Consider the following 14,837-nt stretch of genomic DNA (forward strand, 5'->3'; position numbering starts at 1 on the left):
GTATCTTCTGTCAGGTCAGAGATACAACAGTGAGAGTCTACAGCCATCTGTGAAACATGGTTCTAACACGGCTCTGTCGTGGTTTGGGGCTGCATTTCAGCCAGCGGTGTTGTCAAAATTGATGGATTTATGAACACAGTAAAGTAGAATTAGATTATGAACCTATGTGCAATAAACACTCCTGATTGGAAATAGATTCATTTTCCAGCATGACAATGATTCCAGTGACGCTGTATGTCTACTAAAAGCATACCTGGATAGGAAAACACACAATGGAACCATATCAGTCATGGATTGGCCTCCTCAGAGCCTGGACCTCAACATTATTGAAGCAGTGTGGGATCATCTTAACAGAGAACAGAACAAAAGGCAGAAGCATCCAAAGAAGAGCTTTGAATGTCCTTCAAGAAACCTGGAGAACTATTCCTGAAGACTACTTAAAGAAATGGCAGGAAAGCTGCCTCAGAGAATTCAGACTGTGCTGATGAATAAAGGTGGTCACACCATGTTAAATTTTAGGAAACAAAGTTATCGTGGCACTTCATCACATTATATAGAATGCCATTTCCACATATTTCTTTCCATAATTTCTCTGTTTTGTCTTCCTTATGAATGGCACTGATCATAACAGTCTGTTGGAACAAGCACTGAGATTGTCTGAGCAGCACTGAGCTTAACGGTCTTGTGCCCGCTAAATAAAGCGATATCCTCCGAGCTTCAGATGTGTGTTTATTTGCTCGGGCAATAAAACGTTCTGCTAAAGAAGATAAAGATTTGTGTGTTCCCTGTTCGGGTCCTCCACTGGGGATACTTAACCCAAATTGAACTTCGGTGCGAATCCAATGTGCTAATGGTTTTCAAACTAGTATTCCACTTTTGAGTAGAGACTCTTTAGCAAATGGAAGAATGTGGCCTTTATAACCTCCACTGAATTTACATTCATAATGTGGCCTGCAGCTCAAATTCTAGCAGGGGGAGGTTTCCTCAATAATCCATAATTGCTCCAAGGTTTTGTTTATGCGACAGATTGTATACTAAGAAATATTGACAAATCATACCGGATGATCATTTTACCCCCTTATACACAGCAGTTGTCTTTAAGTACAGCTCTTCATACAATATTAGGTCTCTTTCAGCTGAGCTGCTTGATAAAGGGAAAAGTGACAGGGAACAGAGAAAGGGAGAAAGAAAGAAGGACAACGGGATTGAAAGTGTAAAATCAGATAAGAGTCACATCAAAGGAAGGAATTAACAGAAGAGACTTAGGGAGTCAGCCTTCTCGAGGCTTTGTTTTTTCCACTTTATTTTGTTCTTTCACAGCTTGACTTCTTTCTTCTTTTGGTATGTCTTAAAACAGCTCATTATCAGAGGAGAAAGGGATGGGTGGATGACAGGCAGACGATAGATAGATAGATAGATAGATAGATAGATAGATAGATAGATAGATAGATAGATAGATAGATAGATAGATAGATAGATAGATAGATAGATAGATAGATAGATAGATAGATAGATAGATAGATAGATAGATAGATAGATAGATAGCTAGATAGATAGATAGATAGATAGATAGATAGATGGGATGATGGGATGACGGGATGATGGTGTGGAAGAGGACAGAGGCAAGCAAATGCAGGAAGGGCATTGAGCCAGACATGAATAGAGAGAAGAGAAAAAGAAAAAAGTAGAAGGAAAGAAGGGAAGAGAGAGGAAGTATTGGTAAAGTAAGGAGGTAAAGTCAGAAATAGAGAAGGAAATGAGGGTCTTTCTTTTATAATCTCTGTAATCTTTATATATCTACTTTATGCTTTGTATGTAAGTTTTACTCCTGCAGGCATGTTTTTAATCTATACATAAAGAGAAACAAGATCAGTTTGTATAAAAAGGATTAAATAAATAGGGTGAATATTGCTAAAGGGGAACTTGGGATGTGAGGACGTTGCACAGCACAGCCTACTTCAGTGCAGCATTGTGTTTCAATGAAAACAGCAGTCAGGAGGGAGAGGGGAGGGGAGCAGGGATCAGCTTTAGTCTGGTGGGAAGGGTGCTGAGGTGGGGAGGAGAGGTGTTGGTGCTGGCGAAGGTGAGGTGGAGGTGGGGGGTGGGGGGGGGGGGGGGGGGGGGGGGGGGGGGGGGGGGGCCAGGATGTGGTGTTGGTTGAGAGGCAATCCTTTAGCAGTGCAGAGGAATTATTCTTTCACAAGGGCAGCAAATTCTGAAAGAGAAGGAAAAAAAAAAACATACAACCCGTCAGCACGTTCACCACAATTGAGAAGCACGTGTAAACATGTTTCAACTAATTTAAACCTTTATTTTATCAGGTAAAATGTTTGAGAACCAGTTCTCATTCACAAACAATTTATATGCATGATGCCAAGCTGATGCCATTGATTGGTTGAACTTGACCCGTTAACTCCCATTAAAACTGCAGCTTTGTCTTGTGTCCTCACATTTTCATCACCAAACAAAGAAGCACATCATATGTAGACCAAATAATAAAGGATGCATACCCAGATGAATAAAAATGAAACCTACCTCTTCTGTGATTTGTGCATTTAGAAAGATATAATAATAATAGAATTTAATACTGCTATTTACCATCAACTCCAATCTTGCCGTCTCCATCCTTGTCAGCTGCTTTTAAAAATGCTTTGGTTTCTTTGTCTGTCAGGTCCCTGCCATCTTTGGCAAAGCCCTTCAGGACGAATCTGCGAGAGGAAGCAAAGGAGATTGGATTTGTGTCACAGAATGCTTTTGTTCTGTGTGGATAATTGTTACACTTTTCAAGATTTTTTTGCATGCATGCGTGCGTGTGTGCGTATGTGTGTGTCTCACTTCAGCTCTTCCTCCTCTATGAAGCCGCTGTTGTCCGCGTCCAGCAATGTGAAGACCTTCTTCACATCATCAGCAGACTTGGACTTCAGACCCACCATCTCGAAAAACTTCTTATGGTCAAAAGAGTCAGCAACTGACACAGAAAAACACAAATCGAGCACACAGACAAAGAAGCCCCCACATCAGGATTTCACAGAGTGTGTTTAAACTCCTCCTGATACCTATTAAAACTTGATGAAATGTTCCAAAAACCATGTGATTGTTTGCAGTGAATGGGCCTTCTACTGTTTAATAAAGACACAAGGCTTTTGTTGGACATTTAAAGTAACAGGCATTAAATCCAATACGTAAGTTACTGTGAATATTCACAAACTGTCAGATCACGATGAAATATAATGAAACTACTCTTTCTCAAAGTGGAGGAAAGTTTCTTATTCTGTATTGATCTGGTTAATGAAGCCCAAAGGCGAAAAATTATTTTTAATAAGTTGAGAATAACAGTTACAGAATGAGAGCGGGTGTTTGCCAGAGGATCCATCAGTTTTAGGTCATGGAGCTTTGTGTACTACAGGTAGTTCTGATTTCAATTTTTGTGGGACCAACTTTATTTCTTCATAGGCGTGTTGGTGCTCACCTGCAAATGCATCTAAAGCTTTCTTGATGTCATCAGTGTTGAGGATGCTGCTCATTGCCATCTTGGCTGTTGGAGGAGAAATATAAGAAAAAGAAAAAAAAATGTCAGGGAGTGAGACAGAAGTGGAGGCGAAGGACCGAGAGGAGACAAGGTTAAAAACAAGGTCGCTAGAGAACAGAGACAGTACTGAGACATTCTCGTATTACACTGGTGACACTCTAGAAATGGAGCAGGAAATCAGGACATGTGAGAAGGAGGTGATGAGTGACAGAATGAATTAGAGACAGTAAAAGAGGAGGGATAAAGGGAGAGAGGGGAATGAGAGGAGAAAGGTAACCGACTATAGCACGGTGTTGAGAGAAACAGGAAATAAAGAAGGTTTGTTTGTGGTGTTTCAGGATGAAGAACCAGGGCCATGAAAATAAAAATAAAAAAAAGAAGGAGATTATGAGAGTGATGGAGAGGAGTGATGACAGATGGACACAACAACCAGTGGGTCATTCATATCAATGTTTTCCATTTTATCTGTGTGATATCTTTGGTCTGGTAGGGATACAAGCAGGGCACGGGGCCGGAGGCCAAGTCAGCAGGGGTTTAACAGGCCATCTGAGTCTTCTGCTGTGTTTGAAATATCACTGGAGTACTCACTTTGTCAGCCACTCCAGATGGAGAATCTTCTTGTGCCTCGCACCCTGAAAGGTGAACCCTGCACTAAAAGCGCTTTGACTTTTGCTCCATGTGTGTGACTGAACCTGATCGCTTCTTATGAAGTTGTCACCTTCCCGTTGACTTTGACTGACGCCGTCTTTCCGTCTGTTGATAGTGTAAACACACATGTATACAGGATGCATGCACATGAAGGTAAACACAAATCTCAGAGGAGTGATGCTGAGGAGAAATGAGTAACATGTACATTAGAGGAAGTGGTGCTCTGTTTCACTTTGTAGGCAGGCAAACCTTAACTGGTTTTTGTGGGCTGTATGATGAATGAGTGTTCACTCGGATCCACACATACTTTTGCCTGAATGGGCACAATTATGACTTGCTGCGCTTTTCACAGTTTATCCAAAAAAAAAAAAAAAAGAACAAAAAATGGTCTTTCAGAAGTCTGTCTTTTATGTTAGAATTAGGACATTAAACTGCAGTGTAACTGTATGTCTTGATCATTTGAGTACCTTCAAGTTTCAGAGTGTCCTGTGCAGGCCATCGCACCACATCATGCGTAATGGATGTGCAGTGGATTTCCCAGACAGATGTGTTACCAAGACTAACTGTGAATCCACAGCAAAAACCAAAGGTCAGCAGAGGACACCGGCCAGCCCAACTGTTTTCAAGAGACTGACTGGTAAGAGGACATTTATTGGATGAAAGATATTTGTCAAGATGACTGCTTGAAGAATACAAGAATATGTCTCATTAATTTATTTGTTCGCTGATTTTATTTCCTAAAATTAAAAATCATAAACTGGAAGTGTTTTTTTTGTTTGTTTGTTTGTTTTTACTTTGTGCCCAAATGTTAAAAATGTGTAACTGGAGATACTAATGAGTTCTTGGGGAGTTTATATCTTCCTAAATATTACAGGTTTAAACCTTAAGATACGTGATAGTGGGAGTTACAAATACATTAACAAAGCAAATGCAGGGTGTAAAATGGGAAAGGTGGGGGCTCCTTAGCCCTCATATTTCTGGTGTCATTTTCTCAGTATTAATGGGTCTTCAAACCTTAGTTTTTCCACAGTTTTAACAACATGTTTGATAAATTTGTCCACATACACTCACCAGTCACTTCATTAGGCAGACTTGTTCAACTGCTTGTTAACACAAATATCTAATCAGTCAATCACATGGCAAGAACGCAGTGCATTTAGGCATGTAGGCAGGATCAAGAAGGACCTGCTTGAAGTTCAAACTGAACATCAAAATAGGAAAGAAAGGTGATTTTAAGTGACTTTGAACGTGGTATGATTGTTGGTGCCAGACGAGTATTTCAGAAACTGCTGATCTACTGGAATTCTTCTGCACAACCATTTCTAAGGATTTACAGCGAATGGCCTGAAATAGAGAAAATATCAAGTGAGCAGTAGTTCTCTAAGAGAAGTGAGCAGTAGTTCTCTAAGAGAAAATGTCTTGTTGATACCAGAGCATTTCTAAATACACAAACCTTGAAGTGGATGGGCTACAGCAGCAGAGGGCCACACTGAGTGCTACTCCTGTCAGCTAAGAACACAAAGCTGAGGCTACAATTTGCATAGATTTGCATTGGCTTAGCAAAATTGAGCAGTAGCATATGAGAAAAACGTTGCCTTGTCTGATGAGTCTCGATTACTGCTGTGACATTTGGCTGGTGGCGTTGGAATTTGGCATAAGCTACTTGAAAGCATGGGTCGTGACCTGGTTCAGGCTGGTGGTGACAGTGTTAAGGATATGGGGGAAATTTCTTGGCACACTCTGGGCCCTTTAGTACCAGCTGAGCATTGTTCAAATGCCACATCCTACCTGAGTATTGTTGCTGACCATGTCCAGCCCTTTCTGGTCCCAGTTTACCCATCTTCTGATGACTGCTTCCAGCACGATAACACACCATGGCACAAAGCCAAACTGGATGTGAATATAAATATGGACCAAAATCTGAGAATGTTTCGGGTACCTTGTTGAGTCATGCCACAAAGGGCAGTTCTGAAGGCAAAATGGGGTCCAAACCAGTACTAGCAAAGTGTACCTAATGAACTGCCCACTGAGCATATAAGCACCTGCAAAAGCACTCAAAACTGCCCTTGCAGTTCCTGCATCTGTAGGTGTCTCAGTCACTACATTTTGCTATGATGACACATAAACACACACAGACAGACGCACAAGTGAAAGCAAATCCCAGACACACTGGAACCATCACGATCCATAACGGTGTCCTGACACCTTCACTTAATGAGTAATTAAATCTGATATGTAGTTTGATTCAGATGCAGATGCCCATGGAGATAAGCAACAAATCAGAAAGCAATGTCACCCCATGGCAGTGCGCCACACATCTTCTCATACCTGCTATCATTCATTCATACATGCAGATGTTAATAATATACAGGCTTTTAATTTAACATCTAGCTAGCACAGATGGGAAATGAGCATAAGCAGAGTTCCTTTTTAAGTGTAAATGCAATGTTCAGCATCTTAACGAGCAGCTTAAAAAAAAACTTTAATAAACTCTAAAAAAAAAAAAAATCTGTCAGAACTTTACTCTGAAGATGGAGAAAGAAAGAGGGCAGGACAGGAGGATGAGGGCTTATTTTCAAGGGTGACAGGTGATAATAAACTGAAATTTAAAACATATTCTTTCAGTTTTTTATCCAGCCTTTTTAGAGTTATCAGATTGATTCATCGAATGAAAATGTCCTTAATACTTGAAATGATAAAACTTTAGAAGCTATTCAAAATTTTGTGACAATACTGGACAGTTTAATCAAGTGCAGGCTAAACTGGGCAGTTTGCCACTATATATCATGTGCAGTTGAACTAGGCCATGTACGCCCGTTTAGACTATCTTGAGTTTGAAAATAGAAGTACTAGCTGAGTTGAATTAGCCTAAAGTAAGGCTACTCAAAGAAAAAAAAAAATCAAAAATATCCTATTCTAAGGTGGTCTGAAACATAGTAACTGTAACAAATTAACTATACTGCACTCACTGATTATCATGATGTGTCCTAAATTTCATGACGATCCTTTTCTTTGTTTGTTTGTTTTGTTTTCATTTTCCACCATGGAGCAAACTTGTAAGGCAGTTTGGCTTTGAAAGATTAGTTAGATGCTGGAGTGGAGAACTTCCTCTAAACACCTAAACTCCAAACTTTCTGTGCTTTCTGCTTTCTAAAAACACACAAGTAACATGTATCTATTTGTGAGACCAGCTTAATGTACACGCTATAAAAAATTTTTGAATCTCCTGCACCACTAATACAAAGCAGGGGGAGTTGAAATGTCTCAGCAAAAGTCATGGGAATGACACTATGTCACCATTTTCCTTGGACCATCATCAACTGTGTTCTTGCTGTCCAGGACATGATGCTGAATTAGCCAATATCACCTTTCTGTCCTTCTCAGTGTTGGAAATACAGTCTGTATGGCCTTTACATTTCCAAATGACTCATTGTAAATGACTCATACTACAGTGTTTTGCTGTGTCATGCCTCAGGTAATGTAACTCTATCAGTGTGACTGTGTTTAACTCTAATATACACAAAAACTAATGTTTAGTAGCTTCTTATGTCCCCCTAACTCCGGGATCCTCAAGGTTTGACCACACCTGTCTTCAAACTCATTTTGGTCTCAACTGTATACCAGTAAAGTCTTGTGTCTGATCTGCCCCCAGAAAGACACACAAAGCACCTGCCAAGTAAGTTTGTGATATTTCCTGCTACAGTAGCATTTTGGCATGCTGACACACGCACACTCACAACCACACAAACAAGGGGAAAGCAATGCCAACCAGGATGTCTAGGCTGGTAAACATACTGCAAAGAAAAACATTCTGTATCTGTTTTAGATACAAACTAAGAAATAAACTGAGCATTAAACACTATTCGAGGTAGTTTATAGATTTCCTTCATTGGTGTCATGTTCTTTTTCATTTTAATGTAACTGTACCCTTCTCTGTCCTTGTACCAATAGTTACCAGCTGCGCTGTTCTAAAAGGTTGCTTTTTGATGTACCTGGAGTTCGGACAGATCAGGGAATAACAGCATTTTCTTGCTGTGCACCTTGGACATGGAATAACTTATAGAAAGACCTAAATATAAATGTGCCTCCATATGTTGGAGAATTTAAATGCATGACAAGGAAAAACAGTGAAGGAACTTTTGGATGTTTCTTTTAAGAAGCCATTTATTGTTTTAATGTTTTATTTATGGGTATTTTATTTTGTATATTGTTGTGATTCATATTTTATGTTGTATCTGTAGTATCCTGAGATGATTTTGAGTTTATATGGCTGCTAGCTTGGCCAGGTTGCTCGTGTGATCTAAAGTGACTTTGAATGTGGCATTGTTGTTGGCACTAGACGTGCTGGTTTGAATATTTCAGAAACTGCTGATCTACTGGGATTTTCCTGCATACCCATCTCTAAGGATTGTGGAGAATGATCTGGAAAGAGGAATATTTGGTGAAAATACCTTGATGATCAGAGAACAGCCAAACTGCTTTGAGTTGATAGGAAGGCAGCACTTAAATAATCAATGTATGATACTTGGAAAGGAATGGAGGAAACAGCCAGCCTTTGTCATAAAGTTAACTTAAATCCACACACCAGCACCTGTAAAGCTTATTCATTAGCACATTTTATATTTGTTTAATCCAGTGTTTATATCAGTGAGAACAGTAATGAAGATTTTTACAAATTTTAAACTATTCCTTTAACTCTAAACTTTTCAGGATTTCAGGCAATACTGCAATACTCAGTCTACAATGAAAATGACAAACTATGCCAGCCACAACAGCACTACCATTAAAGGCTGAGCTTGATCCATGTCCAGAGCACACAAATTTCATTATGCATTTATGATTTATTCATGTATTTTCAAATTATGCTCATTGATTGCTTAATGTTTTGTGAATCCTCTCTGTAGTTTTTTTTTTTCTTTTCTGATAGTCTATTAAAATGTCAGATAATGAACTGCTTTGTAATTCTGTGTATTTACTAATGGAGTAATTTGTACAGAAATTGAATAACACCATGTTGTGTGTTTTTGTGTATAGCTCATAATTGGTGAAATGTTTGATTATTATTTATTATTTACACGACATTTTTTTTGTCTGACTAATTTAAAAATGTTCAAGTTATTTTACAAAGACAGATCTTTAGTAAATGGATCTCACAAGCTTCACATCAAGGAAAAATTTCATCTTCCTTGAGGATGAGTAGCATCTCAAAGGCAGTTCTATATTACATACAGTTTGCTATGAACCTTTTAAAGTGGAGAATATGGAGAAGACAGCTTGGGAAGTCACATGACCCTGATGGTCTTGCTAGGTGTGGGAAACCCAACTACACCGCAAGACTGCCAACACTCAGGTTTACTGTAACAGCTGCATGAATGTGTGAATATTTTACGAGTGTGTTTGTGTGTGTGTGTGGTGTGTTTGTGTGTGTGTGTGTGGTGTTGGTGTGTGTGTGTGTGTGTGTGATGCCCTTGTTTCCTGTGTTCCTGACGTGCCACGCGCCTTGGTGAGCAGTGATGCTTCCTGCATTTCACGCCAAACTGAGCTGTTTGTGCTCATTTGAGTCGCGCGTGTGTGTGTGTGTGTGTGTGTGTGTGTGTGTGGTGTGTGTGTGTGTGGTTGTGTGTGTGTGTGTGTGTGTGTGTGTGTGTGTGTTAAAGCAAAGCAAGGTTAAAGGGAAGAGAGACATACAAGGCTGCAAAAAATATGCTCCTTCAGTATTACTGCAGTGTGAACTGAAAATGAACTTCTACAATGTTTTTCTCTCTTTCTGCCTCTGTGCCACTTTACAGACATTAAACAATGAACATATTATTGTGGAATTATTGTTATTATGTGACTCAAACACCCTTAAGCTTCACACTGATTTAACGTTCAATTAGAATCACCAACAGCGAGGTTTATTTACCAATTAAAACTTCACAATTTTGTATGTGCTTTTGTACTATAACCATAAAATGCATTTCATACATTTTAGGGAAAAAGCTACGCCTGGATATTGAAAGACTTTTGTTTATTTTAAACATATTCTTCCTATGTGAGATTTTGGTATTTAGCATTTGTCATTTAATTCCCTTGAAGTGTGCCGGCAGCTGTGGCCACACCATTAATGTGAGGACAGTGAAGCACTCTAACAGGCCATTTTTACTGAAAACAAAGGAAGCCCCCAGTGACTTTCATTCTCCCTGAAAGCTTTTAATCTGAATCACCGCTGATCTGCGAAATTAGCTCAACCAGAGCTATCTGTTCAGAGTGCATACGACACTTTATTGATTGTATACAGCTTCTTATAAGGAGAGACGGCAGAGCGGCGTCTGTTCACAGCTGAAACAAATACACTGTGCATGCATGTAGCCATGGGTGAATGCAGCAAGTAAAAGCGGATTTCATATGAGTAGTGCAGAGGCATGGGATCATCTGGCTGTTATCACCACTGGCCACTGTCTAATCCGCTGGCAGGTACAGGAAAGGATAGCTTAACCACACAGTTACAGCTTGCCACAACAATAGCCCTGCATTTGTGGTTTGCAGGCATGCATGCAAGTGTGTGTGTGTGTGGTGTGGTGTGTGTGGTGTGTGTGTGTGTGTGTGTGTGTGTGTGTGTGCGTGTGTGCGTGTGTATGCTATTTTTTTTTTTTGAAGGGGCGGGGGGGGGGGTTACCACAAAATATGCCATTGACAGGTGTAAGAAAAAAACAATTAAAATCTAATTACAGTGTTGATCTGGTCTCTGGTCAAGGTGAATCTCCTATTTTATAGATATTTCAATGTGTAATAGATGTGAAGTACATAAATCAGAGTTGACATACATGGAATGTGTTATTTTTTATTTCAAACTAGAGAGGGTTCTCTGTCTTTCTGCCCTTTCTGTATAGTAATTTTATAGAGACCAGTATGCAAGAGCTATAACATAGATGCCAGTGTGCACCTGAGGTAAAGCTCTACTTAGTATTAAATACTACTAACATGCTCAAAAAGTCATAAGAATGTGCTGATGTGGAGCAGACACACATTAACGATGGCCTAAAAGCAAAGGAGGCAGTCCTGTGTCATTGTTTAACATTAAACGCACCCTGTGTCCTCCCTAATTAAGACATCAACCACTAAAATATTGTTCTGCCCATTAATATTCATAGCACAGTTTACTAAATGAGTAATATTCAACATTTTAATCATAAGCACATGGATTTATTCTCAAGAGAAATCTCCAGTACTTCATCAGCATTTTGATACAGATGCATTACCACGGAGTACGGACAGGATTCTGCATTCAATCTCATTAGGTGGTAATTAAAATTTGACCTTGACAGATTTCACAAGTAAGTGCTGCTGCAAACCTGTGTCCTTTAATTTTGGCAGCAAAGCGTCACTATCAGAAAGTAATTACTCTGTTGATATACTGTCGCTCTATCTAAATCTAATCAGACTCTATGGAGACAGTAAAAGAAGGCAAATTGCTTTTTCTGTTTAATTTCATCTATCACTGCATCTGATTAGAAAGCAACACCAGCTATAAGCATTTATCAGCCCTGTAAGGTAAGTTAAAATCACTGTCAAAGGTGATCTGCTGCAGGTTACAGTTAAAAGCATTGGCCTCTGTTGTTTTATCTGTCATTTATCACTGTCTTTGTCTGTCGGGTAAACATTTTGTCTCTCCCTCATTCTTCCTCTTACCTTGTTGCTGGTGGATGGGTTTGAGGCGGGAAGGGGGGGGGGGGGATAGGTGCAGGAGGGACGTCCAGTAAAAGCTCAGAGGCTGTGCTCTTTCAGTTTATACGTGTCCTCTCCAACTATTTTAGGATGAAAAATGGGCTCCCGGTTCAGCGTGGGGGACAGCGATGTTAGCCTGCTAGGTAGGCCCGTATCACTTTCCTAGCCAGACTCATGCTAATCAAACATTACTATTAATAATCTTTAGTCAATCTCCTCCCCTCATTCCAGCCAGATTTCTTTTCTTATGCTCCCCCTTTCTCACCCCTCCCTCTAACTCTCCCTCCTTCCAGCCATTTGATTTCTCCACCTAATTTTCTCACACCTCCCACCCGAGGGACCTTGCTCTGTCCTCTAATCCCTGATCCTATCACTCACTCCTCTCCTTCTCTTTGCCTCTTGCTTCCTTTCTCTCGCTCTCTATCCATTCTCTTAAACTTTTAATTTTCACTTTTAATTCTCCTCTAAGATTCCTCCTTTAAGGCATTCCACATCATCAGTGACAATTACAAGGCCCTGCTCTCTGTCACTATTGTTTTTCTATCTCAGTATAACTTAAACTGCTTAAAGATGGCATACAGAATCTTCTTTATTTTTTAAGATGTTCCATCTAATGATCTTTTTAGTTTGTACTGATGCTCAAGCTTTGCTGTATTGCACATCACACATCAGAGGAGAGCTTTATCTGTTAATATGAATTGGTTGTAAATGTTAGCTAATTATGCTACTATAAGCCTTTGAGGTAAGAGTGCAAATGGTATCCTTAACTATAACTGACCCAGCACTAGTCCTAATTACCTGGAATGTATAATAAAAAATGTTTTTTCTTGTAAATTTCTGTGTTTCCACTATGTTGAAATATTACAAGTGGAAAAGACTTTGAAGATGAGGACATAAAGTATGGCTTTCTATGAAGGGCATATTGGCCCTAATATAAACATTCCTACATCCAATGAAAAAGGAGGAAAAAAATTGCCAGCATTAGCCTAAACTCTCCACTTTTCATACATGGGAAAGGAACAAATTCCAAGTTGCTTAAAAAAAGTTACTACCCTCAACACTGTTAGGCCTATGTAGCTTACATTGCTTTGGCTTATGTGTGATTTGTACTTCTGCTTTGAATCTATGTGGCGCTTGTGATGTAGCCTACACAAGTGCCTGATTGCCGTTGCCGGCAGTTACACCTGTGCGTGGCGTTGCGCTGCAATTTTTCTGCCAAAACAGTAGCTGTCAGTGGAAGCTTCTCTCTTCAAGTTGATCCATTCTCTTTCAATCAATTGGGAGCAAACAACTGTACAGAGTGGGTCAATCACACTTACCGTGGGGATTTGTTGATATGACATTTCTACGGAGGTGCATATCAGTGTAAGATATGGCATAGGGTCTCGGATGGGTTGCTGTCTGCTACATGCCTACTGTGTAGATTAATGCAAAAGCATAAATCCCACTTTAAGAAGAAGCCTGAAAGACTTGCTGTGGCTTGCACAGGCTGCTTGATTCACAGCTTTTTTTTAGGGAAGGTGCTTTGCAAATCGTTAATTGTTAATTTCGGCCATTTTTTTTTAAATACGGGGAGGAAATGAACAGTAGTCAGAGTAAAAATTTGATGAGAAGAAGACTTCCACAGTGCACTATGCAGAGAAAAGAACCTGCAAAAGGGCCACGCTACTGCTGATCACTCAGGGGGGTGGCAGGCTATACAGCACACCCTGTGCAGGAATTGTCCCTGAGGCTCACTTATAGATGTGAAGTGCTTATAGCTTTGGAAACAGCTGTTTCCACTTAAGAATCACTCACAGTGACCTTAGAAAGCTTTTGGAGAGGCCAGTCCAAGACTTGGGGACTGCTGTCTGTATGTAAGAGCTGTAAACAAGTTGGATTTATGTGTGTGTGACCCTCACGCACACATTGTGAACTGCTGAGTGCGAGTGTGAGTGAGACATTAAAAACATGGGCGAGTGTTCTCTGCGGAGCGACTTTTGGCAACAGGTGTTATCTCAGTTACTGCCAAGATATTGTATTTATGAGACAGCTATCAATTTTATGTTGCTTGTTTCTTTGGACAGAAAAACAAAGTGTTTAAATGGGCAAAGATTTATATTATTTCTTTATCATTAAAGACTGTTGTCACCATGCCTTTGCAGTCCTTACAGGGACTGTTCTGTGTAATGTTACTGGTGGTGTCTGCCATTCTTATGTGGCATTTAAATTGCTGCTAATGATACTGACCGGTTACTTGTCCGATCACATATTTTTAGTTACAGCCCACTGACAGAATCTGTGAGGCTGAGAGATCAGATATAGGAAAACCAATGATATAAGTTGGACTGTGCTGACAAATTCCTTATTTGTTCAGGTTTTGGAGCTTACGTGAGAACTTGAAACTAAAAATAACTTTTTTTTTAAATTTCCGCTGCCTCTGTCTTCTCTGCTGTGTATCCCCCCCTAGTATAACTGTTCTGGCCAATCCAGAAACCATCACTCCACAGTTCCAAATTTTTTTCTCCCTTTCCTTCCCACCACCATTCTTTATCTAATTTGATGCAACTTTGTGACAGGAATTTCTGTCTCTAAATTTATCACTTTGTCCAGCTTCTCATGGCAGCCAAAGGGCCGCAGAGGGAGTTACGCTTGATCCCATCATGTGCCTGGGAGCTTCTTGCAGTTGCCTTCCAGGGATCAGCAGGGTGACAGGAGGGAGGAGGGAGTAAAAAAGAGAAAGGGAGGTGATGGAGTAGTGACAAGTGAAGCCAGGAGGGAGATAAAGGTAGCCGATTAAAGTGGAGAAATTAAAATAGTAATGACAAAAGGGGAGATTAAAAGAAGAATGGAGGGAGCGCATTCTCTCTAGGAAGACGTAGAGGCTTGAAGGTGGGGGCAGCAGATGACACAAAGGAATTTCGATGTCAGATGGGGGTATGGGGGGGGGCTGAGTTTAGTGATGAAGAAGCAA

At 40.0% G+C, this 14,837-nt stretch overlaps 1 protein-coding gene across 1 annotated transcript in view; it reads right to left on the minus strand.

The window, feature by feature from the left end:
* Nucleotides 1-2,117: 2,117 nt before the first annotated feature.
* pvalb6 (parvalbumin 6) overlaps nucleotides 2,118-14,837 on the minus strand; it is a 50,631-nt gene continuing 37,911 nt past the window's right edge. Inside the window, exons 2-5 of the mRNA XM_030736062.1 lie at nucleotides 3,470-3,535; nucleotides 2,836-2,968; nucleotides 2,599-2,708; nucleotides 2,118-2,215 (exon numbers count right to left, since the gene is read on the minus strand). Coding sequence (XP_030591922.1) covers nucleotides 2,190-2,215; nucleotides 2,599-2,708; nucleotides 2,836-2,968; nucleotides 3,470-3,530 — 330 coding nt within the window. The 5' untranslated portion in view covers nucleotides 3,531-3,535 and the 3' untranslated portion in view covers nucleotides 2,118-2,189. The remainder of the gene's footprint in view (nucleotides 2,216-2,598; nucleotides 2,709-2,835; nucleotides 2,969-3,469; nucleotides 3,536-14,837) is intronic.

The sequence above is a fragment of the Archocentrus centrarchus genome, chromosome 8, assembly GCF_007364275.1.
Source record: "Archocentrus centrarchus isolate MPI-CPG fArcCen1 chromosome 8, fArcCen1, whole genome shotgun sequence".
NCBI classification, from domain to species: Eukaryota; Metazoa; Chordata; class Actinopteri; order Cichliformes; family Cichlidae; genus Archocentrus; species Archocentrus centrarchus.